General features: G+C 33.8%; 2 protein-coding genes, 1 long non-coding RNA gene and 1 pseudogene across 5 annotated transcripts; 2 read left to right on the forward strand and 2 right to left on the reverse strand.

Moving 5' to 3' along the window:
• Positions 1–1,791: 1,791 nt before the first annotated feature.
• On the reverse strand, positions 1,792–4,677 carry LOC120136192 (tubby-like F-box protein 2). Of its 3 annotated transcripts, XM_039152295.1 has the most exons (6): positions 4,650–4,677; positions 4,275–4,315; positions 3,646–4,038; positions 3,137–3,224; positions 2,764–2,893; positions 1,792–2,680 (listed from the first exon to the last, which is right to left on the reverse strand). In XM_039152295.1, the coding sequence occupies exons 3-6, from the start codon at positions 3,997–3,999 to the stop codon at positions 2,005–2,007; spliced, it is 1,248 nt and encodes a 415-aa protein (XP_039008226.1). In that variant the 5' UTR covers positions 4,000–4,038; positions 4,275–4,315; positions 4,650–4,677; the 3' UTR covers positions 1,792–2,004. The 3 variants fall into 3 exon arrangements, with proteins under 3 accessions (XP_039008226.1, XP_039008228.1, XP_039008227.1); XM_039152297.1 differs by lacking the exon at positions 4,650–4,677 and having other exon boundaries at positions 3,646–3,988; positions 4,275–4,625; XM_039152296.1 differs by lacking the exon at positions 4,650–4,677 and having other exon boundaries at positions 4,275–4,625.
• A 4,105-nt stretch (positions 4,678–8,782) lies between these two features.
• LOC120136193 lies at positions 8,783–10,315 on the reverse strand (annotated as a pseudogene).
• A 3,615-nt stretch (positions 10,316–13,930) lies between these two features.
• On the forward strand, positions 13,931–14,637 carry LOC120136083. Its single transcript, XR_005517303.1, has 3 exons — positions 13,931–14,110; positions 14,183–14,356; positions 14,436–14,637. It is a non-coding gene; the product is annotated as an uncharacterized LOC120136083 (long non-coding RNA).
• Positions 14,638–16,755: 2,118 nt separating this feature from the next.
• On the forward strand, positions 16,756–18,637 carry LOC120135992 (GATA transcription factor 5-like). The gene is made up of 4 exons (XM_039152113.1): positions 16,756–16,923; positions 16,958–17,086; positions 17,166–17,495; positions 17,591–18,637. The coding sequence occupies exons 2-4, from the start codon at positions 16,973–16,975 to the stop codon at positions 18,257–18,259; spliced, it is 1,113 nt and encodes a 370-aa protein (XP_039008044.1). The 5' UTR covers positions 16,756–16,923; positions 16,958–16,972; the 3' UTR covers positions 18,260–18,637.
• The last annotated feature ends 7,737 nt before the right edge of the window (positions 18,638–26,374 follow it).

Here is a 26,374-nt window from a genome sequence, read left to right on the forward strand (position 1 = left end):
ATGATCTTTGTATGATTTTTTCACGAGCTCTTTAAACTCGATCATTTCTTGTTTAGAGCGGCCTTTCTAAAAAGCATCCTCTTCATTTTGGTCACAGATAGTTACCTCTTTGTCACATGAATACAATCACACATTGACACACATTCCTACTTTACATTAAGTTCTTAAATGAAAACACTAACCTTAAGTTCAACAAACAATTCATCATAATACGGTTGCCCACCATTTTGTGCAATGAAAGTCAGTGACGGAACTAAATATTATTCTTTGGGGGGCCATTTAATTTTTTTTGAGTAAACCAAGAATATTAGTAACGCATATAATGTTTTTCTTGAGAAAATAGATAATTAGATTAATAGATTTAATATGGACATGCATTAAGTCAAATTTCATCAGAATACAATTGCTAAAAGAAAACACTAACCTTAAGTTCAACAAACAATTAATCCAAATACGGTTGCCCACCATTTTGTGCAATGACAGTCAGTGGCGGAACAAAACATTATTTTTTGAGGCATTATTTTTTGGGGGGTCATTTAATTTTTTTTAGTAAACCAAGAATATTAGTAACGCCTATAAGTTCAACAAGTTCAACAAACAATTCATCAGAATACGATTGCACACTATTTTGTGCAATGACAGTCAGTGGCGGAACTAAACATTATTTTTTGGGGGGCCATTTAATTTTTGTTTGGAGTAAACCAAGTATATTAGTAACACCTATAATGTTTTTCTTGAGAAAATAGATAATTAGAGGAATATATTTAATATGGACATGCATTAAGTCAAATTTCATCTCGTTTATTAACTGGATATTCCTACATTGCCTTACGTAACTCGGGATCACGTTCTATAAACAAAAGTTTAACGTTTTCAACCTCAACAACTAGAGACATAGAAGGAGTCTGTGTGCCCGCGTACATGTCTGTGCATGTATGTGTATGTGTAAATTTTTTTTAAGATTAAAATTCATGAACACACATAATAAATATATATTTAAAATAAAATCATAAATATTTATTGAATTAAAAACATTTTTAAAAATTTATCTTCAATTGAGATGAAACACTTTATAATTTCATTGAAGTCATCAACTTGATGAATAATTCAAAGAAGATGAACAACCAAAGAAGAAAAAATACATAAGTTTTTATATTTTAAAATAAAAAATGACAAAAGAAAATGGATATTAATTATTTTTAATAAATAATATTTAGTTGATTTCCAAATTCTGAAGTAATATACATATTTTTTTGTGGCAACCAATTTTTTTTTATTAAAGAGAGATATTATATTTATAATGCAAATATCAAGATTCGAACCTACATAAGGTGAGACAATATGAGTATCATTGACTATTCAACTAATTAATAGATCTAGGACAATCAAATTTAATAATTTATTATACACAATCAAATTTAACAATTTATTATACACGTCTCTATAGGGGTCTAAATTTAATAATTTTAATATATATATATATATATTATATGTATATAAATATACATATGTATTTCTTTAATACTTCGGTTGGGGGCACTACCCCACTAGTCTTAAGGGTGTTCCACCCCTATTGTTGAAACTCAAGTCCTTTAAAGAGAATAATATTATCTTCTACCACGGAAATAACTTAATAGATTCCACATGATATTAAATTTATTATGTAGAATGGATCACATGATAACACCTCCGATACTCACAGACTCAGTAACGTAGTCGTATATGTATATGGTTGAAGTTTACCAAGGTTTTGCATATGCGTGCTTAAAAGGATAATTATAAGACTGGATATAGACCTTCCAAGAAAAGCTTCCATTAGAACATAAATGTTGGTAACAAACTACATGAAGCATTCCAAGGGGGAGAGGCGAATCCTCTTACCAACATACTACATCATTCACAGGCCGATTCGGAACAAAGCTGCTCTGGCAGATTGCAAAGGCAAGGAAGGGTTAACAATAATCCATGGTAACGTCAATAACATAGACCTACGATCTGTGGTGATCATTCGCAAGCCGGTTTGGTGTCAAAACTGCTTAGGCAGATTGCGAATGCTTGAAATGCAGATAGAGGGTAACGATAATCCATGGTGAAGATGTCTTTACCGATTTTTCCAAACTGTAAAATTACCTTCTCTTGCTCTTCCAGTGGTACGTTATGTGATGGCTCAACAGCTGCAACTAGCTGGAAATTCTTAACAGAGGCCACCGTCACACGCCCCTTAAAGTTAAGGCACCAGCACTGTAACTGTTCATGCCATCTTGGAGCTTTGTTCTTTAGGGTTAGTGGCTCTCCTGATTCCAGGGCGATGACTGGAGTGGCAGGGAGGGATGGGGAGCTGGTGTCTGTCACTGGTTCCTTTCCTTTTGAACTGGTCAAGGAAAAAAGTTGTTCGTCAGAGGATTTTCCAAATGCTAATGGTGTCGGTGCAGTGCCTCCTTCCTGAATAGCAGAAACAGGAATCGAGTGCAAAATGCAATGTATTCTCCTTGGTCCCCGTGTTCGCAAAACATTGAGCTCATAGGTAATGGTACATATGTTGCAGTTGGATGAGGATAGCTTTGGAGATGCCTGCTTTGAATAGAATCTTCGACTCGATCGAGTAGTAGTTGATGGGATTATCCAATCACATGGAGATTGACCGTCATATATTGTGAACTTGGTACCAAAAAAATTAGACCTGCAAAGAAATTTCATATGTCACAATTGATATTACTAGGAGAATAACCGGAGAAAGATAGGAAATCCAAAGGTCAGACTTGCCTTAGTTTACCAACATATGTATGGCTGGCCCTAGAAAACTCATCAGCAACCAAAGATACAACAAAGTCCGTGCATGTAGCCCTTCTGACCTTCCTTGCTGCTAACAACAATTTATCCCTCGATCCCTCGGCTGTAGATCAAAGAAGCAACATAAGTGGATACTTCTCAAAAAGTATGGAAGCTTCAAAAACATGTTTCCCCAAATATTATATTATTTAGCTGAAATGATGAGAATAATTTATGATAACTACAAAGCTAATAAACACTGATTCTGTCAATGCCAGCTTCAACTGAACACAAGTATGGTACGGGAACAGGAAAAATGGAAATGTAATGTTAAATCATGTTTCTACCAAAACAGATATTCACTTACAAGGCATCAAACCATGGAACAAAAGATATGTAGAAGTTGCTCTGTCCCTTCTAATATAGCATTGAATTGGGGACTCACGAGGACCCGGCTGTTCATAAACACCAATAGAATATATAAACAACCTTCTAAATGGAAGAATAAAATGATACATAGCCACTCCCATTATTTATGAAGACAGACATGAGAGCAATTGTTGAATGCATATAGCAGGCACAGACTGCGATAATCTAGACCTATCATATAAACATGTGTTTGTTCGTAATACTAAAATTAAATATTCATTTGCAACCCAGTATTTGATTCAAGATCGAAAAGTCCCACTGTGGAAATATTGATTGCAAGACAACTATGTTCTTTGCAAAGATGCAGACAACAAATATATCAGATTATAATTGCAAATATTTTGGCCTTTTTTCCCATGTAAATTTTACTAACATCGAAATAACCAGTACTTCATTCCCAATGGATTAGAATGACATATTCCAATAGAGAAAAAGTACAAGTACAACCTGCTTCAACGAAATGGGGAATGTGAGCCTTCCACATTGCTCAGGGTTCTTCACAATCTCCTTTGTAATCCCCCTCCAAGACCTACAAACTGCTGCACAAAACACAACCGCTGCTCGAGCAGGCCAAGCGGTCTCGCTCCCTTCAACCCTCTGGATGATATCTAGGAGCAGTTCAGGAGGTAGGTTCGACCAAGGGCTTTGGTCTATAGATTCGGGTTCAGCCTGTGCTTGATCAGGAGCAACATGGGATCGAGTCCGACTACGCCAAATCTTGCTTTCCCCTCCACTCTTCGATATGTTCCCAATATCCTCTTTCATTTCCTTCAATTCTCTCATAATACTCTTGAACGACATCTTTTATAAGCATATCAAATCCAATCTCTTAATATTCAACTACAAATATATAACATATCCGTTAAAGATAAACAGCAAAAATTGAAGTTTTTCCAATATTAAAATCTCAGGTTCTCAGTTCTACTACAAGCAAATTTATATCAAACCAAACTCCAAAAACTAAAATTATTGAAACTTAATTCATAAACTAACACCAAAAACAAAAAAGAAACAAAACCCAAAGATCAACAACCAATAAATTATATGAAATGTAAAAAAAATGAATCTCTTTTTACCTGAATGACCAACCCAGAAAAGCTAAAAGCTCGAGATTCTGAGAAGAAACAAAGATGAAGAAACCAGCTCTAAGCCAAAACGGGTTCAAATCAACCCAGAAATGAACCAACTCAGATGCATTCCCCACACTCTTAGGGACCCAAACAGTTCAATCGACACCACGAACCAGCAACAAAGATCAGATCAGAATGAAAAAAATAATTAAAAACGTTTTCAGTAATTAAAAAAAGGTGCCAACTTTTTTTTTCTCGTTTTATAAGCCGGAATCCTAAGACAGCCACATCATTTCTAACACCGGTGCGACCGCCACAACCAGGGACAAAGCCGACAGTTCTCCCGTCATCACCACCACAGCGTCAGAGACCAAAGCTCTCTTTCACTTAAAGGGATTCAAAGATTTCTTTTTTAATATATATTATTAAAAAAATCTTTAGAAAATATTAATAAAATAAATATTAAATGTTATTTCCTTGTTTATTTTTTTAGTTGTCTTATTAATTTTAAGATTTCGTATTAACTAATTATAATTAATCTATATTGTACATCTGATTTTGATAAGTAAATTTTTTAGTATAATTTTTTTACGACATGAGAATTTAAATTTGAGATTTTAATTAAACGATATCAAATTACTTATCACTTGAACCAACATTTGTTGTTAAAAAATAATATTTTGATTAATTATTATTTTATGGAATTAATTATTATATTTTATTATTTCACATTTTCATCACTTGAGTGAGTGACAAAGAAAAGCATGTTGATGAAGGCACGTGGCAATCAATCAAGTATTTGCGGATATACGTATTTTTCAACCCACACGATTAGTATTTTCATAACAGAAATTTTTATACGTTTTAAAATTGAAAACTCTGTTTTTTCATTAAACTTGAATGATTTAAAATGTTATTTTTTTTATTAAAATTATATATATCTTTTCCTAAATATGTCATATAGTATATTTTAATTGGTCGAAAATTTATTTTTAACGAATATTAATAATTGGGGACGAATTATTATAAAATCTGAATATTAATAATAAAATAGACATAGCAATAAAATAATTATCTTGTTTTTCACGTATGTTGAAAGTGAAGTATCAGAAAAGGTGCATATTTAGATGATAATAAGGTGGTTAAGTATCCAAAGAGAACAATATAGTTTATGTAGGCACATACGATAGCAACGGATTCCGTTACATACGGAGTCTCCTTGCAAAGCATTGTATATGGGTATTATATTGAAGGAGAATGCTTACATGTATCAATACGTATTCAATGTTGTACAGGTATTGTTCTACGTGACTATGAGGGTGTGGGTGTGGGTGTGGGTGTGGGTGTGGGTGTGGGTGTGGGTGTGGTTGGTTGTTTTCTTTCTATCCTTGAGTATCGCGTGGTTGGTATCGTTAAAGCTTTAATAATCTGTCATGGAATCCGAATGATTGTGTAAATGGAGCTTCCGACTACTGTCGTGGGGAGTCACTCATTAAATGTGGTTCATCATTTGGAGAATCCCAAGTTCATCAGTCAATTCTCAGTTCTTCCTTCTTGAAGCACGAGAACCTATTATTTCTCACTCTCATATTTCAATCCAATTTGTCCGACGTCAGACTAATGATGCAGCTTATGCGCTCGTTAGTTATGTATCCATGACGGTAACTCCAGACCCAGTCTGTAAGATACACTCAAATTTAAGTGGTCACATATCTCATTCAGAGGTTTTTTTTATAACTTATAGAACGTTAAATATAATATAGAACAAAATATTAATAATACAGATATGTCCAAAATTATAACAAATACATGTCACCAAACATAACTGAAAAACATATAGAAATATATGTTCGTACAAAATAAGTAGTTGATTTCCCCTGTGCCAAATCTGCTAGTTCACAGTCTGTTGTTATCTGAAAAAGGGTAAAAACTATAGAATGAGCTAAAAAGCTCAGTGTGCTCCAAACAGTGTATAAAACATACGAATAAAATATTCCAGTAAAATCAGTTATCAAACATGTTCTATTTTTTTTAAAATAGGAATACTACCCCCATCCATCAAGTCTAAATTGTGTAGGTTCCCCAGAACCATACACCCACCAACAAGACCAGTAAGGCCCTGAGCACACAGCAGAGGAGCCGGTAAATAAGGTCCTGAGCACACAGCAGAGGAACCTCCAGGTATACTTCCTCCAACATTATTCCCCCAAATAATCATATCTGCTTATAACGGATATATATATATATATATATATATATATATATATAAAAATTAAAACATAATTCAGGTCAAATACAAATCAGAGTCCATGTCAAGTATCATATAAAAATTCAGGTCAAATATCATATCAGAATCCATGTCAAAAATCAGATAAACTATTTATATGATAGTTTAAAACAGTAAAATAACACTGTCAGGAAAACACACCTGTAACAGTCTGGGAAATCAGATAGGGAAGCCTATTACTGGGTCTGTCGATCACGTTCTGTTGCAGCGCTAGATCCTACGAATTGAAAAAATCTATATTGGAATCCTAATATAAATAATCTAAATATTATTTAAATAATATACGGAAACCTACGGGTAATTCTCGTAGTACGCGGTTCAGGCTGATCTAACGAATGGATAACACCGGACCTAATTGATCATTGCTCAGGTGAAACACGAGTAGCTTCATAAAATATTTTTATTGAATCAATCCTTGACCAAATCTCAATTAAATAATCAAAATATTAAAATATTAAGCCTTTTGGGTTAACAAGCTCGATTCGGGAATTTCGGGTCAGAATTTGGCAAAACGGACTTCGGAATCAGATTCAGGACGTCGAAAAACATAAAGTATGACTTTCCGAAAATTTGAATTCTTGGTCCAAATCAAAGTCAACGGGTTTGACTGACGATTCAGAGACTTTTGGTTTTGAATTTTGTGAAACCGACCCCAAAAGCGGATTCGAGACGTCTAAAACTGTTAGGATATGTATTCTCGGAAAAGATTAACGGTTGTTTAATAGCCGGTCAAAGCCAGAAACAAACTATCAATCATTTTACAGAAATAGCATCATTTTTAAAATAATTACCAAAATAGCAACTTTTCGAATTAAATTCCCAAAATAGCACTTTTCGAATTAAATTACCAAAATAGCACATTTTCCGAATAAATTCCCAAAATAGCACTCTTTTTGAATTAATTCCCAAAATAGCACCTATTTCGTATTAATTCCCAAAATGTCACCCGGTCAACGGTCAACGGTCGGGTCAACGGGTCGGGTCGGATCAAAACCGATCAAACCGGTCAACCCTTTGAAAAACCGGTTAAACCGATAATTTTAGTCTTCCCCACGCGCCGGGGCGCGTGCGGCGTCTATAAGCGTCGAAAAAATTATAGAAAATTCCTAAAAATCATTTTGAGCGATTTCGAGATACTTACAAAGATCGGTTCAAATTTTTGAACGGCGGAGAGCTCGTTTTCAACAAATCGGAAAGTTTGACTGCTTCACCTCTCCACGCGCCACCGTCGACGGAAACCGAGGATGACACCGGCGGACTCGGAACGGCACAAGGAACACGATGGTGCGGGAGGTGTCGTAAATAGAGTAACGATCGGCGATGAATTTAAGATTTTCTAGGCGATTGAGCTAAAAAAAACGTCGATGCTTTGACTTGAAATTCACGGCGTTTGGCAGCGTTTCACTTCAATTAATTTAAGGGGATTGTTCCTGACTCGATAACAAACACGATGGTACTTTCAAAACGACGATCGAAATTCGAACGGCATCGGGATCGTCGTCAGAAGTTGACGTAGGGGAAGGAGATTTTTGGAGCAATTGGTTTCTATCAGAAACCAATTGCACGTATATATCATCCAACATACCTACTTTTATTGGGTAAATTCAGAGCTTGGTCCCTGAATTTTCTTTAACTCTAAAACAAGCTTTAAGTTTTAAAATCTTTCAATTTAGTCCCCAAAATTCACTAATTTACACAATTAAATTCTCAAATTTCGATTAGATATTATTTTGAACCTAATACACTCATGGTAAAATAAATATTTCACATGCAGAGTTATTTGATGTCACATGTCTTATTTAGTGTTTAAAGTTATAGCATTTAGGGTTTAAACCTAAGATATAAGGTTTTAAGTACGGGTTTAAGGTTTAAATATGAGATATGCAGTTTGAGATTTAGGATTTAATACTATGAAATGGGACTTAAGAGTTCAGGGTTTAAGTGTATGATATAGAAATTAAGGTTTAATATTATTCAAATATGTTAAAAATAACCACAGGAAACATAAACAAAACAGAACCCACAGATAATATATATATATATATATACACAAGACGTTGAAACTACCAAATAAACTAGACATAATGGATGAAGAAACAGCGATTAGTAGCAGTGTCCAAATATGTCACCAATGTCAGAGGACATAATCAAAGGTTGTAACAGTTAGTCACTTGATGAAAAGTGAAGTAAGAAAACTCGGGAAAAAAACACTAAAAAAGGTTGCTTTTTAAGAAACTAACAACCGAATGATGCAAACCAGAAGTATAAGAAGAACTGCACCCCAAACCCAGTAAACCCATGCTCACTTCCTCTTCATTTGATTCGCATATCGAAGATTATTAGTTCCACCATTGATGAAACTACCCGCATTCGCCACATTTTCCTCGATGTCATCCATTTTCTCCCCTTGTGCCTCCACAAGGACAGCCATGTCGTGGAACACTTGATGCAGCCTCTGCAAGCTTCGTTGGATATCCAACACTGCTTCATGCCTTTCATTGTTCCTCGAATCGATCTCGGCTTTCTCGCAGAATGACCGATGAAACTGCCTTTTCGAGCACGGCTTCTTTGGGGAACTCTCCCGTGACATTGTAGTATCTTCTCTTGAGATCTTCTTTATGATCCGACAAAATCTTTTCCCGCAATTAGGCCTGTAAATGATTTGAACGTTCAGTGAACCGTTCATGAACCGTGCGGTGGGAAGTTTGTTTATGTTTGTTTATTTATTAAATGAACAAACATGAAAAATATTTTACGTTCGTTTAATTAAATGAACGAACACGAACAAATGGCTCGTCCGTTCGTGAACGTTCGATTATATGTTCGTTTATGTTCGTTCATTTATGTTTGAACAGAGGCCAAGTTGAATATGTTACGAAGATTATTGAAGTTGTTTGGATTTCAAGAAGATTGTTTTGTTGAACAAATTAACTTTAAGACTTTATTATGTTCATATAGTTTATTTATGATTTATGTATGTTTTTGTCGTATTCGAACAAATTAACTCTAAAATTGCAGGTTATATTAATGAATTTTAAGTTGTTATTCTTGTTGTTTACTTTTTTTTACATTCATTTTTTGTATTTGAATAAATTTGTTTTTTGTGTTTGTGTTGTTCGTTTATATTCGTTCGTTTGTGTTCGTTTATCATTTAAATTAATGAACATGAATAAATTATATTTCTTAATGAACGAACATGAACAAAAAATATTTTGTTCGTTTACTTTCGTATTCGTTTATGTTCGTTCCATTCATGTGCGTTCGGTTCATTTACATGCCTACCCGCAATTACTGAAAATCATTCATCATTTGCTTGAGCTTAGCCCTCAAACCATTGGTTACAGATATTCGGGTTCGATCCACATAAGATCCTGATGATCTCCTACTGCTTGCATTGGATCTGTCGAGTGGTTCAAGTTTTTGCTTGACGAACTTTGCTTTTCTGAGAATCGAAACCGTGTCGGATTCCATCCTATCTCTTAACCCTCCAAGGACTTTGGTACTGTTAGTGGACTTTGTTTCTTCATTAAGGGATTGAAGATCAAAGACGAGATTGGTAATCTCGTCCATTGTTATTTTGATCGATGCCACTTCTTGGAAGAACAGTGATAGGTTTGACTTCATCGGTGGGGTTGAGTTTCCCTTGCCCGAGGCCATTTTCAACAAGATCGGATTCCGAGTCTTTCTGTGCCTGTTTCTTCAGTTCCACATAACTTAAGAAAGACTTGGTCATCAGATCATTCATCTCTGCAACAACTTTGCAATAAAAGCCTCCTGCAAAAGCAATCAAGAAGCAGAATATGAAACCCCCTTTTTTTCTTGAGCGATATAAAGGAAGAGAAAGTAACCCTTATTTAGATGAAACTTTCTAAAAGATTCTCGGTATTTTCCTTCAAAATGAACTTAAATTCACCATTTTATTATTAGCCGAGAAAAACTTCGGAAAAAAAAAAGAAACCCATAATGTAAAGAAGAGAACCTGAAAGTGGGATTCCACAGGAGGATTCTTTGTTGAGTGAAGGGTTATGGATTACAGTTTCAAAATGAATAGGAGATTTGATTGTGCAGTTACAGAAATTTTAGATTTGATTTTCACAGAACCATAGCCATTGGATTACTAGATGAAGACGATCAAAGTCCGCCAAAATAGGTTACAATTTCGTATTATTTCAGTAACACGATACAAAGGCCACTCTGGACTAAAGGCAAGGCAAATATATATAGAGAAAATAACTTTAGTTACCGAAAATGTCTTATAATATACGATTTTAACCAATTTTTTCTGGATTTACGAAAATAACCAATAAATTCGCAAAGCGATCTCAAAATCGCAACGTGAATACCAGTTTCGCAACACAGTTTTCAAATTAGCAACGCGATTCTCCAAAATCGCAACGCGGTTTTCAAATTCGCAACGCGGTTTTCGTTTTCGTAATGCTAATTATCGATATAGGTAAACACGCAACGCGATTCTCCAAAATCGCAACGTGAATTTCGTTTTCGCAACGCTAATTACCGATATAGGTAAATACAACTATTCACAACCCAATTTCGCAACTAAATTACCGATATAAAATTACAGATATAGGTAAACTCGATAAAAAAAAAAATCCGGTAAAAAACCGAATTTGAAAATTTGAAAATGAGTTGTATTTACCTATATCAGTAATTAGCGTTGCGAAATTCGAGTTGCGAAAACGAAATTGTGAATAGTTGTGTTTACCTATATCGGTAATTAGCGTTGTGAAAACGAAATTCGCGTTGCGAATTTGAAAACTGGGTTGCGAATAGTTGTGTTTACCTATATCGGTAATTAACGTTGCGAAATTTGCGTTGCGAAAACGAAATTCGCGTTGCGATTTTGGAGAATCGCGTTGCGAAAATAGAGTTCGCGTTGCGAATTTGTTGGTTATTTTTGCAAATCCAAAAAAAATGATTAAAATCGTATATTATAAGGCATTTTCGGTCACTGAAATTATTTTCTCATATATCTATATGAATTATTAGAGTACAAAATAGGGTAAATTGTTTGAAGGAAAAATAATGATTTCTTTGGGCACACATTTTCTTTTTCAGATACTAATTATTAATAAAATAAAATAAAATTTTTAAATATATTGAATTAAACTAAAGTTAAGACAAAATTGAATGTGCAAATAAAAATAATCAAAAGTGTATTATACAAATTTAGTTAATTGTTATATCATCATTCCTGTTAAAGACTAACCATCAATGAAACAATGACTTGATTGATAATATTTTAATAATTTAGTAGTCTAATTAAAAAATAATAATTCGATGGGCAAAATAAAATTGACTCATAATTTAATGATTATTTGAATAATTTATCTTATATTTCATCGTGTTTATAATAATTTTTAAAATTTATTGTATTTTTGGAATAAAATTGGGATTTTAAATTTTTGTTTAGGAAAATGTACCTCCCACATGAATTATTTAGAGATTTAAATTGAAAGGTATAGTAATCCTTAAATTCGTGGACAGCGGTGGTAACACTGTCAAAGTCGCAAGGTCGTAGTTTGAAAGGGGTCATTTTTTTTCTTACCATTTTCTTTCTGTTTTAAGCTTCTGCAATAATATAATAGAGATGATTGATTGATTGTGTACTAGTTTGACCCCTATAATTTTACTTTTCTTACAGTTTGGACCCTATGTACAACACATCATCAAAACAAATCAGATTTCAGATATCATCACATAACCATAAAAGCTTGATATTCATAATCTTCACAGTGTCTAGTAACGCGTTGACTCGATAGCTTGCGGACGCGACGCAATGTTTATTTCGGAAGAAACATGGGACTACAACAAGTGGATTGAACTACTAAGAAAGGGGCTTGTTTAGAAGGTGGAAAACATTCTTTCATGAACCTATGAAGTTCTGATGAATATAAGTTGGGGAAATTCCTGTAGTTATCGACATGAGGAGACGTGCCGAAGTTCAAGGAGAATACCTTTATCCCTTTGTTGCTCATCTCGTTAATGCACAACTCGACCGATTTATACGGTACGACCTTATCAGCTGTGCTATAAAGATATAGCTGCGGACAGTGGGGATGGTGGTCCAAGGCCGCCTTCACGACCGCCCTAAACTTTCTCTTTTAAAAGAAATGTCTTTTGATTTATTGAATTAGATCATATTGATAAGATAATTCTCTTTTAAGTTCTGTAATATTTTATATTTGCAATTTTTAATTATGGTTTATATATAATGAATTCTTTTTTAAAAAAAAAAGTATATATAATGAATTCAAACATTAGATACCTATTTTAAATTATTATTCTTAACAATTATTTTAGATATCATCTAAATTAAAATCAAATAGATAGATAGATTGATAAAATATTAAATAGAGAGAAAAAGGCAAAGGATATTTCTTCTACCTTTCTATCGATGCAAATGCCAAATTTAACCCTTGTGATGGGATTGATATGGGCATGTATTTTTCTTTTCCAATTATTTGAAAATTTAAAGTTTTCATCCTATCTCAAATTAATTCGAGGTTTGATGATGTTCAATTTACCTTGAATCAATTTTGAATTTAGGTAAAAAAATATTTTTCATGTTGTAATCATGCATATATATATATATATATATATATATATATATATATATATATATATATATATATATATATATAGAAAAGTTAAGTGAATTAAGAATTTAAAGGAGGTCTATGGTCAAAAGTAAAGATGATCGAGTAACAATTATTTTAGAATGTATCAGTTGTGTTTGAAATGGCATTCGTGTTAATAAGGAATCAACGTACATTCTTAAGTACATTTATAAATAAAAGGAGATATATTATATAGTATCTGTTCAGGTCGGATAGAAGATTTTTTATCCTACATATAAAGAGAGAGAAATATTGTATTGATTATATGTATAAAAATAAATAAAGGAGAGATACTATAATAACTATCCATATCAGATTGGGTACGAGAGATACTTCGTCTCAACCTTGACTCTCTCCTTCATAAAATCATCTCATTTCAAATTTAATTTATTTTTATCAAAAATAATTTTATAAAATTATATCAAATCAAAACCAGACAAATTTAAATGTTTCAATCTCATATTTAAAGGATTTGACCCCTTTTATATATTGTACAGAGGAAAAGAAATATTTGAACAAACAGAAATTTGAATATCGAATAACAAAAATAAAAGTGACTTGAAATTCATATTAATATTTTTTTTACAAATTCTAAATCTAATTTTAGTTAAAAGGAAGGAAAAGGAGAACTCTAAGGAAGAAAATGAGCTTTGGAGGGTATCTTTTTGATCGAGATGTTTTGACGATGTCGTTCGCCCCCAAAGACGAGCACGAAGCTCAAGTTCACTTGTAGAGGCTACCATTTCCTTGTAGAGTCTTTGATTTAGTGCACTGTGCACGGTGTAGGGCGCCTTGGCATATTGAAAACGGCATGCTTCTGCTAGAACTGAACCGTGTTCTTAGACCTGGAGGATATTTTGTCTGGTCAGTGACGCCTGTCTACCAGAATCTTCCGGAGGATGTGAAAATTTGGAAGGGTAACACACAATTCAAAGTTCAGACATGGTTTAAGGTTGTCATGGAGCTGATATGTGAAGTTTGTTTTGCAGCGATGTCGACCCTGACGAAATCCATTTGTTGGGAACTTGTGACCATCAAAAAGGACAAATTGAATTACATCGTTGCCGCCATCTATCGCAAACCGACCTCAAATGAATGCTTATGACAAAAGGCCGGAGTAATCCACCAATGTGCGATGAAAATGATGATGCAAATGCTGTCTGGTAGGTTTCTTCACATACTCTTGCATATTTATGCAGCAAAATAAAGGCACTTTATCCGTTATTGCTTGTTTTGTGTCAGGCATGTACCCCTGCAGGCATGCATGCACCATGTGCCGGTAAATCAGGCCGAAAGAGGAGCACGATGGCCTGCGAACTGGCCTAATCGGCTGCAGAAAGCTCCTTACTGGTTGAACCGATCCCAGATGGGGATTCACGGAAAACCGGCTCCTCAAGACTTTGCAAAAGACTATGAACACTGGACTCGAGTAGTGAGCAAGTTGTACATGAGCGGATTGGGAATCAGTTGGTCTAATTTAAGAAATGTGATGGACATGACTCATGAGAGCTGTGTATGGAGGGTAATGGTTGTTTCGTTTCTGTTTCAAGCGTTACTAAGAGACATTAAAGTTACCATATTGACACATTTGACACATCTTTGATGCCTGCAGGTTTGCAGCAGCTTTGAAGGATATTAAAGTATGGGTGATGAATGTGGTGAACTTTGATGCTCCGGATACACTTCCGATCATCTACGAACGTGGTCTCTTCGGAATATACCATGACTGGTGCGAGTCATTCAGCACGTATCCGTGATCATACAACCTCTTGCACGCCGATCATCTTTACTTAAAGCTGAAAAATAGGTAGAATTAGAAATCATGAGATGGTTTCCCACCATAATCTTCTTTGTTCGATAACCGATCCTCATTTTTCATGGTTTGTAGGTGCAAACTGCAGCCTGTGATGGCTGAGGTCGATAGAATCGTCAGACCGGGCGGGAAATTAATCGTTCGTGTCAAATACATACTTATATCTAACTGTCACTCAAATTTCGTGGTTTGTGGATGTATGCATGCATCGATTGGCAGGCGAAGATAACCAAGTACCTGTTGGAGCTTTTTAATGCAAAATGCAAGTGTTTTAGCAAAATCATGATGGATGAATAGCACGCATATCACTAATTCATCTTGTCTTAATGTTGGGAGCCAGGCCATAATCACAGGGCTTAGTGTTATTATTATGATATATAATCTCAATAATGCGTGATCAATGTTATATACATTGAATAATTCCAATAGCAAAAAGAAGGTTATTTTCTTTAAATGATATGAATTCTCAGTACATGTACATGTGTTTAACTAGATCTTAATCTTCTAAAAAAAATTATTAAAATCATTAAACTGGTTGATTATTTGTTATTGGAGTTTTAGTAAATAATGCTGTTAATTTGTCTTGGTCGTGATTATATTTAGTTTAGGCTTTTTTAGTATGTATATTTAAAATCCACTTGTGGCGTATAGTCATATATATATATATATATATATATATTTAAAAAATATAATATATTTATATCATATAATTTATATTTGAATTCAAATAACATAATATTGTATGCGTGGTTTTGTTCGTCTGTTTTATACTTCCCAGACTGTCTCGTGTTTGCTTTCCATGGACCATGGTAGCGGGAAAGAAAGTTGCAGCAGTTTCTGGTGTGAAGTTGTTGCTCCTGTGATTCTGGTTTTTGCAGCAATGGGGTGTTACTTGGACAAGGCTGGATCAAAACATGTAACGACCATAGATTGATTCACATGCTGGTTGTATTTGATTTGGATGGTATTTTTAATATCAGTACAATGCATTCTTTTTCCTCCAACTAGGATTAAAAAACTAAGTTTCGATTAAAAAAGATATTTAATTTATTTTATATAAGAAAGAATAGTATATTTTCAACATGCTTTATTCATAAAAACATTTTAAATAACTTTATTAATAAAAAAATATATCTGAACATATGCTATATAATCATTCTAAATTATTCAAAAAAATTGTATTATACTACAAAAAGAATTAAAATAAACTAAAATATAATGTAACAAGAAAATCTAGAAATGACGTTTTGAAAAGAATACTAACTTGAGGGATTAAAAAGTGGTTTTATCCCTTGGAAAATACTGTGGCCGAGAGGGAAACCAGTGGAAGAGGAGGTTGTTTTCAGACTAAGATATAAGGTAAAAAAAAGAAAGCCTCGAAAACGCAGATTTGATTGGTTTTGTGGCTTCACCTTTTAGTGTCTCGTCCAATAAGAACACGACACATAAGTAATGAGTTCCGTTGGGACAAATACTGGCCTGAGGTTTCTAGATTTGGTCTCTGTTTCCTTTTGAACTTGTCTTCGCTTACAGAGCATGTTCTGTCCCTAACTTCTATCATTGTTATCCATGGTAACTTTTATATTAATTGTTATATTAATTTACGCGGTGGCCGAACAAAAACGTGAAATTAGTCAAAGGCGATGGCCCAAATTCATTCTTAGCAAATAAGAAAAACGAAAAGTAAAAATAAATTCTTGAGAAAAAAACAGCAGAAAGAAATGTTGCAGTTTCCTAGGTCTTCACGACTTATATAACCTAAAGGGTAGTCATCGTAAATTCAGTCAGCCTTTTCTTTTTCAGTAATTTATGAGAGTTGTACTGTTATAAATTACATAAATTTGCAACGGACAAAGGTAAGAAACAAATTAAATTCAGAAATTGTTCGAAATCTTTTGTATCCTTGAAAACAGAGAAAAAGAAAGTAAAAAAATCAAAGAGATAAACAAGCAAGAGAAAACAAACCATGGATGCTTTCTGTCATCATCATTCAATGCTTTACCGAACTCACCACCACCCTTTTCTCTTTCAATTTCCCTCATTTACCTCCATTCCACCTCTTCCCTCATCTTCTCTACAGGTACTTTATGAAAAGCTTTTAGCTTTTGTTTCTTTTTTGTGGGCTGTTTTTTTTTTTCTTTCTAACGTACTTGTTTTAGGAAATGGAATGCGTTGAAGCAGCTTTGAAGACCAGTTTTAGGAAGGAGATGGCTATGAAATCAAGTCCCCAAGCGTTTTTGGAGGATGTTTTGGTTGTAAATAATGCACAAAATGGAGTTTATTGTGATGATTTCTCTGTTGACGACCTTTTCGACTTCACTAACGAAGAAGGTTTCCTTGAACAAGTACCTGAAGGAGGAGAAGAAGTACCCGTTTCTTCTTGTTGTTGTTCGAATAAGAGACAAAAGCTAAGCCAAGAGCATCATTTTTCTGAGGAAACTATCAATTTTGATTACACTTGTTTATCCACCGACGAGCTCTCCGTTCCGGTACTTAAAAAAAAGAATCTTTTTTGTTATTTGCTTTTTGCTATTTTGAGCTCGGGGTATGGTTGTTAATGGTGAAAGAGGCGACATTTTTACAGGCGGAAGACGTGGCGAGCCTTGAGTGGTTGTCTCATTTTGTTGAGGATTCCTTCTCGGAACACTCTGCGGCGGCGTATCCGACCGAAACGTTAACGGAAAAGCCCGAGTTACCAGGCAGCAAATTGCCTGAACCGGAAAGACCAGTTACGACTTGTTTTAAAACTCCTTTTCCGGGTAAAGCCAGAAGCAAGCGCAGTAGAAGTGGCGGTCGGGTTTGGTCTCTTGTCGCTCACCCTCGTACGGAATCCCCTTCAAGTTCCACTTCGTCATCTTCCTCTAGCCTTTCAGCTTCGAGCCAATGGTTCGTTTACTCAAACTGCGTCCCCGGTTCAGTCTTTGAACCGTTGGCGGTTGAGAAAAAGCAAAAGAAGAAACCGGCAACCGAGTCAAACGTTGGGAATGTGACCCAGCCAACGCGTAGGTGCGGTCATTGTGGAGTTACAAAGACGCCACAATGGAGAGCTGGTCCAACGGGAGCCAAGACTTTGTGTAACGCTTGCGGTGTCAGGTTCAAGTCGGGTCGGCTCTTACCCGAGTATAGACCGGCTTGTAGCCCGACATTTTCGAGCGAGCTGCACTCAAACCATCATCGGAAAGTGCTCGAGATGCGACGAAAGAAGGAAGGTTCGGGTCTGGCCGAACCCGGTTCTGTTCCCAGTTTTGGATAACATTAGTTCCAGTTGTACATCAACTACATTAGGGTTTAGGGATTTAGATTTTAGGTAGGAATTTAAATTTTGAACTGTATCTTGTTTTTTTTAATATAACTTTCACATTCTTTTACCCAAAACTCATATTCTTAATTTGAATTTTGTACATTGAAATTATTCGAGAAATGGGGGGAAACTGGATTTGGCTTGTGGACGAAGCACTTGGCGTATATGATTTGCTATAAAATGTGTATTTTTTGCATGAAGTGAAAAGCTAAAACTGTTGTATTTGGAGTGGTTGTAACCGAAGCAGTTTCGTGCTTTGTTGGACGGATATGCACTTTTGATGTTGGTTTTGGACCAAGTAATAAGAAAAGGGGTGTTTTGGTTTTTTTCTCCAACTTGTAAATTTTATATTATAATTTTTATTGGGGGTATATAATATATAATTTACCCTAAGAAAAATGAGTTGTATCTGTAACAGTTTCCATGGTGAAAACGATAAACATCCCCTGCACACACAAAACCTATATAGCTAAACATTCGTATTTATTGGACATTGTTGCTTATTGAGTTTTGTACTTGGGCCGTAGTTCACGTGGACAAGATCAACACTTCCAACAACTTTACTCTCCAACGTCTTGTACAGAAGGGGTTACTTACCAACTTGTGTTTTAAAATATCTCCTGCTCAAATTCAATATGTATCGCATCAATCCTCCTCAATGCAACAAATTTCTTTTTATCAACACTAGACTGGGACATGTTTTTCTTTGTTTAAGGATTATTATTGGATCCAAATTTGATAAGGGTAATCTTATTTTTAAAAGTTCAGATTTAAGACGAGTAGTTGGTTTTAAGAAATATAGAATTGAGATTGAGAAAAATTCGAATTTAAATTAAAAAATCTTCAACCCCATATATTTTACAAACACAATGGGCAAGAGGGGATCCATGGTGGGCCGACTATAGTATCTAGTGTTGGTGGAAAATCAAATCCCATAGTTGTGATTGATTCCATCTCACAACTCTTTTGAAAGAAGCATGCATAATACTTGACAAAGGCAAAGCCAAAACTATATTTCTTGTATGATGCAATTGCAAGCATGCCGGGTTGAAATGTTAGGCGCAAGTGGAAGTGGTTGGAAGATAAGGTTGGGGACTAATAATAAGAAAGGTAGGTTTGTTCTTTCAATGTGCATGCCCCGTGGTTTGGCTTTATAGAGATATTCAATTTCTCTATCCCTCTTATTTTCTTAGGCCACGATCTTTCCGTCCCTAAATGCAATATCCATCATAATTATTATCTTTTTTTCCCTTAATCTTTTCCTCTGCAATCAAATGATGTTAAAACTATATGTATGAATCAATGATAATTGAGATTATATAGTTCGAAAAATTAAGTACTTAATTTCATTAAATAAAAAACTTAGGTATCTAATAATACAAAAGGAAAAAAATTAGATACCCAATTACACTATTTTAAAAAAGTTAAACATCTAATTGCACTAAAAGAAGTTAGACACCGCATTACACGTAAACACTAGAATTAAGTACCGAAGTTATATTTACCTAATTATAAATATGTTCTTCCAAGTAATCCATAAACATTATTGCTACCTAACAAGGGTGAGTATTTACTCGAGTTTAGTAGAAAAATTTTCAAGTTAATTAAGTTGAAGAGTTATATTTTATCATTTAAACTTTATTTGAATATTTTTAATCAGATTAAGCTTATAAAATCATAGTCGAATTGACTCGAATTGTTGGAGTTTATGTTCAAGTTTAATTGTAATTATTTATAATATTATGATGCATATTAGTTTCAAATAAAGAGAAATTAGAGAAATGAAAAAATCATGTAAATTTGAGATATTAAATTGAATAAATAAAAAATTTATTATTAAAAGGAGGAACCGAAGATACACGTGTTATAAAATAATTTAGGAACATGCGATTCCAATTTAATAAAATAAATAAATTCAAAATGAAAAATGTTTGCAAAATTATCAAACTATTTAACTAACTAATAAAAAAAGCACACCAAATAAGTTGATATCCAATATCAAAACTCAAATTGAATTGAATAATTTAAAATTTAGAAAAAAATAATTTTTCAAATTAAATTAAATTTTACTTTCTTAATAAGCACCGAAAATAGAAACATAGACCAAATATGACGGGCCCTGCAAACATTCCAAATCTGAATCCTTTTAATGTCCATTTAATTCGGTTTAAAAACTAACAAAGTGGGCCTTATTTTATTATCGAAAGTGTACTCGTTTAAATGTTCTTAACGACATGGCATCATCCACCACATTGCATTTGTTTAAACCAATCATTGGACTAATAATGCTCTTAATTCGTCTTAACAGTAAGTAAGAAACTGTTGAAAAATGTTAACAAGTTTCATAGTGGACCAGCAGTATGTCAATGCATAAACCTGCATGAAGGGTTTGCCCCTCGCAACTTCTACATAACAAAAAACGATTTTTAGCATCGATTTCAACGAAGGAATCATCAAATTTAATTTACTCGATGTTTAATCATGTTCGATGCATCGGTATCGGGTCGAACATGTCGACGATTCTGCCTTGTTTTTTCAAGATTAGGGTTTATGGTATCTTGTGCTTGGCTACAATGAAGTAGACAGTTAGATTCTAAGCTCTACAAATGCAATTACTTGTTGCTTTAAAGTATTGGCTAAATCAAATGACATACTAATCAAGTAATTGCTGGCAGCTGCACATGCCCCCTTCATTATACGTTAGGTTTAGGGATTGAAGGTACCCAAATAGTTTGATACAATTAAATATTCATACAAATATTTCTAATCCTATTCAAAAAATTTATGTTATTAATATATGTGTGTTTATCTTAAAAAATATTTCTAAATCCGTTATTAAACATAACACATATAGGTGATGATGGTAGCATTCGACAATCAAACCATTTAAGATACATAAATTCAGCTAACCAATATTATTCCATTTATGTTTGAGCTCCATAAATCGCATGAATGAAGTAAGAGTTACCATATATGTGTGATTTTTTTATAAACAAATGAGATGTAAATTAAAGTATGCATAATTTTATTTATTCAAATTATAAAATTTATAATCTGTAGATTAAATAATTTTATATAAATATGAATATAAAGCCTTATACAAGAAAGTCTCCAGAAATTAATTAAAAAATCTGAAGTTTTTTTTTTTCATTTACTCAGTCAAAATCTATGGATTTTAAGTTAAAATATACAGACTTTTCTTGCAATCGAGTGGTTGAGATCGGCATGTCTCAGCCAACTTCTATGTCCACATTGAATGTCAAAAACATGTCACCATCAAGGAATAGTAATCATTTCAAGATCAATACCACGTTGATGTCTGTAGTGTTAAAGGCTTTTCTTCCTCCTCCTCCTGGATGGTTTCATGAAAGGTGTCGTATTTAAGGTGAAGGATTGGTGGATCAATGTTTACTATGCGATAGACTTTGGATCATTTTATTTGTTGCCTAGGCTGATGTATTCCTTGTTTCTGTTTGGGTGTGCGTCGTTTCTTCGGTTTTCCTCTAGGGGTGGTTCCTTGTTGTTAGTTTTTGCTTGGTTCGTGTTGTCGTAGTAGCGTGATCGGATATAGTTCTGTGTTTATGGAATCGATTGTAAACTATTTCCATCCTAAGGACACTCTTTTTCCTCCATTTAGGTGTAGGAAGGTTTTTTAATGAGGCCATTAGGATGTTTCTTTGTGTTTTCTTCAATACAAAGAATCCTTTATTTCAAAAAAAAAAAAAAAACCACGTTGATGTCTCCTTCAATCATCATAATATTCTTTAAAAAGATAGTTTCTGGTAATTAACTTTGGTGAATGTTGATGTTAATGGCTTACCATTCTCAATAATTCTCACAGTTTTTTTCTTTTCTTTATTGGTATAAAATCAATATGTAATTTGTTAGGCTTAATTTGCTAGGGTAAATTTGTAGCCAATTAGATCAAGCAACTCTCAACTAACATCTCTCTTTCATAACAATTATTTGCATATTTTAATTCTGATGATATGAAAAATGAGTTGAGAATCTGATTTGAATATACAAAAAGGAATTCTAAATATTAAATTAATTATTTACTATTGTTGAATTATTAACTTATATAATTTTCTCGCCTTCCCCGAATGTGATTATAATTCTTGAATTAGTTTAGTTTCACATAAATCTTTTTGACAAATTAGTTTGAATATTTCATCTTTCTTGAAATTTTCGCATGATCCGACAAAGATATTCATCATATATTACAATAAACTTAATTGAAAAGATACCAATATCCCATTTGAACTCAATTATGACTTGTAAGTGATTAATGCCATGGGTGGATTGTCCATGTGCAGCTTCATAAGAAGAAATTTGTAAACTATTATTCGTTAAGAGTTATTAGATAAATCTTAAATAGTAATTCAGATCAAAATTTTATAACAATAAATTTAAACTTTGATATTTATAATTTTATTTCGATTCATGAACCGCCGACCGCAGAATTCACCTAACCCAAGTTTTGATTGGATACAAATGAGGAAATAGAAGAAAGTCAATTTTCTGATATATTTTTTCCTTCGAAATTCTCCACATCATTACAAAAGATGGATTTGTCTTGTTACAGAAACTTAAAATAACAATAACATATACTTCACCCACCTAACCCTAGTTCCCAACTAACATCAATCATCTCTAGTCTTGCTGAGATGCCATTCAAATAATCAATCATATTGCAATATTAACTTACGTTATCAGCACAAGATCCAGATTTTGAGCACTTAATTAAACACAAATTTAATTTTAATATGGTTTATGCCTTTTTCTAAGCGGTTGAGCCATATGGATCGACAAGTTTGTTTTATGTACATAGGTGGCCAAAATTCTGTCGATAACCCATTGTGATTGATGTTTACTACTCTGCCAACATTGAAAGGAATAAAGCCGATTTGACTTGATGAACAATTGGGATTTGGATTGGAAGAATGTCTATGTAAGAAAATAGATATAGGAAATGTTATTATTTTTTAATATTTTTGGTAATGTGTTATCTAAAATATTATTATTATTTTTTAAAATATTAATATTGGGCGTTACGTGAAATGTTAAACATTTTCTGTAAAACGCTACCTAGAACATTATTTTTTCTATCGGAAATGTTAATATTTGGTTCTCCTGGAAATTAGTTAGCGAAATTAAAATTTTTGATAAAAAATAATGTTTTAAGTAGTGTTTTATCAAAAATATTAAAAAAAATGTTAATATTTTTAATAGAATCTTTTCTTACCCGTATCGACATATAGCAAAACTACCCCATTTAGATCGTGTCAAATTGAAAAAAAAAATGTTTGACTTTCTCTCCCTTGTTTTTACATAATATATGATCTTCAGATGTTAGATTATTTGTATTCACAAGTTGGTGAGACTCTTTAATAGTGTGGATTATCTGTATTTACAAATGTCAAAGTTTCTAATAATCTCAATTTCCAATTGTCCAATACCATTGTATATTAATTTTTGTAGGAATCGTCTTTCGGTTGGGCCTGAATTGGGTTTTCGACTTGGATTAAATGAATTAAAGTCGCCACGACCATTTAAAACGAATTTAGGTAGGTTGGACACCATTACCTAATATGCGTGTGTACCAGAAACGTGTCGGGTTCGGGAGTCGGAAAGTTTCTAATAATCTCTTTTCAATTTCCCAATTTTTATGTTCAATAACCAAATTATTGTCCTTTCATTAATTATAGTAATTAATTTTTGTAGGAATCGTCTTTCGGTTGGGCCCTGAATTGGGTTTCGACTTGGATTAAATGAATTAAAGTCGCCACCGACCATTTAAAACGAATTTAGGTAGGTTGGACACCATCTTACCTAATATGCGTTGTACCAGAAACGTGTCGGGTTCGGGAGTCGGTTACGGTCAAGGAAGGATTAGCACCCTTGAACCGCCCTTTTGGTACAAATTAATTCATCGGTTGTATTAATCGCGAAAATCAAAATTTAAATTGAAATTTAAAAATTCAATTCGAATTAATTATCTTTGATCGATTGAAAGTATCTCTAAAAAGTCAAAAGTGTTAGATTGTAAAAATGAAAATAAACCTAAGAAAAGAATAATAAAAAATATTAATAAAAAATGAAATAAATAAATATATATATATATAAAACAATGTAAAAAGAAATAAAAATATTAACATTAGGAGAAAATGAAAATATATATAAAGTAAATAAATAAAAAATGAAATAAAAAGAATAAGTCAAAAGTTGTTACATCTCCCATGTTTTGCGTGTAGAGAAACTGGATTTACAATGCTCTGCCACTCCTCGTGCTTTTAGATACTAGCTTTGGATCCTCCAAGCTTATTTTTTGTCCTTTTATTCCCTTAATTTTTTCAAATCGTTGTCATTCCTCTGATTTTGGTTCCACGTTTTTCTATGTGTTTTCCTCTTGATGCATGAGTCTATTTATAGTCTAAAGAAACCTATTTTTAGCTCAGATTTAGAGTTCTACTTGGACTCAAAATGCTTCAGTTTTAGTGTTTCAATAGGACTTAAATACGTTGGTTTTAGTGTTTCAATAACTCAAATACGTTGGTTTATTTTCTGAATCTCACTAAATCGAGATTGTTGAGTGCGAGGCCTGTAAAAATAATAAAATAAAAATATATTAATAATAATAATAATAAATAAATATATAATATAGTAAAATGTTTTTGTAGACCCAGACAAAAACATGTGTTTACAGTTGCCCCTCTTTGCATATTTTTGTGTTAACAAGAACAGGGAAAGATGAAAAAGACAACCAGTTTTTGTCTGGTTCTCTTTGATTTGAGACTTGATAGTGTTTGTTGTGACATTAAGTCTATCCATTGGGCACGATATCCTTATTCTTGAAGTTGATATCGTGGGGAATCAAAAAGTGACTCTTTGTTGCCAATCTTGGTCGACCTTGGTCTTCTTCTCGATTTAGAGACCTAGGTGTAAAAATTTGACCGAAAAGTAGTTCCTTGCTGATGCAACGCGGTTGATACGCCCTCGAGCTTAATGGAATCGAACTCGAAGGTCTTTGGCAGATAACCCTTCTTGCCTTGAGCTATGCTGCAAATGATGGTTCCTTTGAGCTGAGTGGAGTCTAACTCGAAGGTCTTTGTTGACAGATAACTCTTCTAGCCTTGAGTTATGCCGTAAATGATGTGCCCTCAAAACTGAGTGTAATCGAACTCGAGGGTCTTTGGCAGATAACCCTTCTCGACTTAAGTTATGCTGTAAATGATGTGCCTTGGAGCTAAGCGTAGTCGAACTCGAAGGTCTTTGGTTGGCAGATAACCCTTCTCGACTTAAGTTATGCTGCAAATGATATGCCTTGGAGCTGAGCGTAGTCGAACTCGAAGGTATTTTGGTCACAAATAACCCTTCTAGCCTTGAGTTATGATGTAAATGATGTGCCCTCGAAGCTGAGTGTAATAGAATTCGAGGGTCTTTGTTGACAGATAACCCTTCTAGCCTTGAGTTATGCCGTAAATGATGTGCCTTCAAAGCTGAGTGTAATCGAACTCGAGGGTCTTTGGCAGATAACCCTTCTCGACTTAAGCTATGCTGCAAATGATGTGCCTTAGAGCTGAGCATAGTCGAACTCGAAGGTCTTTGGTTGGCAGATAACCCTTCTCGACTTAAGTTATGCTGCAAATGATATGCCTTGGAGCTAAGCGTAGTTAAACTCAAAGGTTTTTTGGACATAGATAACCCTTATAGCCTTGAGTTATGTTGTAAATGATGTGCCCTCGAAGCTGAGTGTAATCGAACTCGAGGGTCTTTGGCAGATAGCCCTTCTCGACTTAAGTTATGTAAATCATATGCCCTAGAGCTGAGCGTAATTGAACTCGAAAGTCTTTGGTTGGCAGATAACCTTTCTCGACTTAAGTTATGCTGCAAATGATATGTCTTGGGGCTGAGCGTAGTCGAAATCGAAGGTCTTTTGGTCACAGATAACCCTTCTAGCCTTGAGTTATGCTGTAAATGATATGCCCTCGAAGCTGAGTGTAATCGAACTCGAGGGTCTTCGGTTGGCAGATAACCCTTTTTGACTTAAGTTATGCTGCAAATGAT

This window comes from Hibiscus syriacus, unplaced genomic scaffold (assembly GCF_006381635.1).
Source record: "Hibiscus syriacus cultivar Baekdansim isolate YM2019G1 unplaced genomic scaffold, ASM638163v2 tig00110621_pilon, whole genome shotgun sequence".
Taxonomy (NCBI): Eukaryota; Viridiplantae; Streptophyta; class Magnoliopsida; order Malvales; family Malvaceae; genus Hibiscus; species Hibiscus syriacus.

Bases quoted from the DNA above. Each gene is read 5' to 3' on its own strand.
- LOC120136192 (XM_039152295.1), bottom strand. From the start codon at position 3,999: ATGTCGTTCAAGAGTATTATGAGAGAATTGAAGGAAATGAAAGAGGAT. The intron at 3,225-3,645 runs GTTGTACTTGTA...GTTTATGAACAG, and splicing joins TCCCCATTTCGTTGAAGCAG to CCGGGTCCTCGTGAGTCCCC. The intron at 2,681-2,763 runs GCAAGTCTGACC...ATTTCTTTGCAG, and splicing joins ACATATGTTGGTAAACTAAG to GTCTAATTTTTTTGGTACCA.
- LOC120135992 (XM_039152113.1), top strand. From the start codon at position 16,973: ATGGATGCTTTCTGTCATCATCATTCAATGCTTTACCGAACTCACCAC. The intron at 17,087-17,165 runs GTACTTTATGAA...TACTTGTTTTAG, and splicing joins TTCCCTCATCTTCTCTACAG to GAAATGGAATGCGTTGAAGC. The intron at 17,496-17,590 runs GTACTTAAAAAA...ACATTTTTACAG, and splicing joins CCGACGAGCTCTCCGTTCCG to GCGGAAGACGTGGCGAGCCT.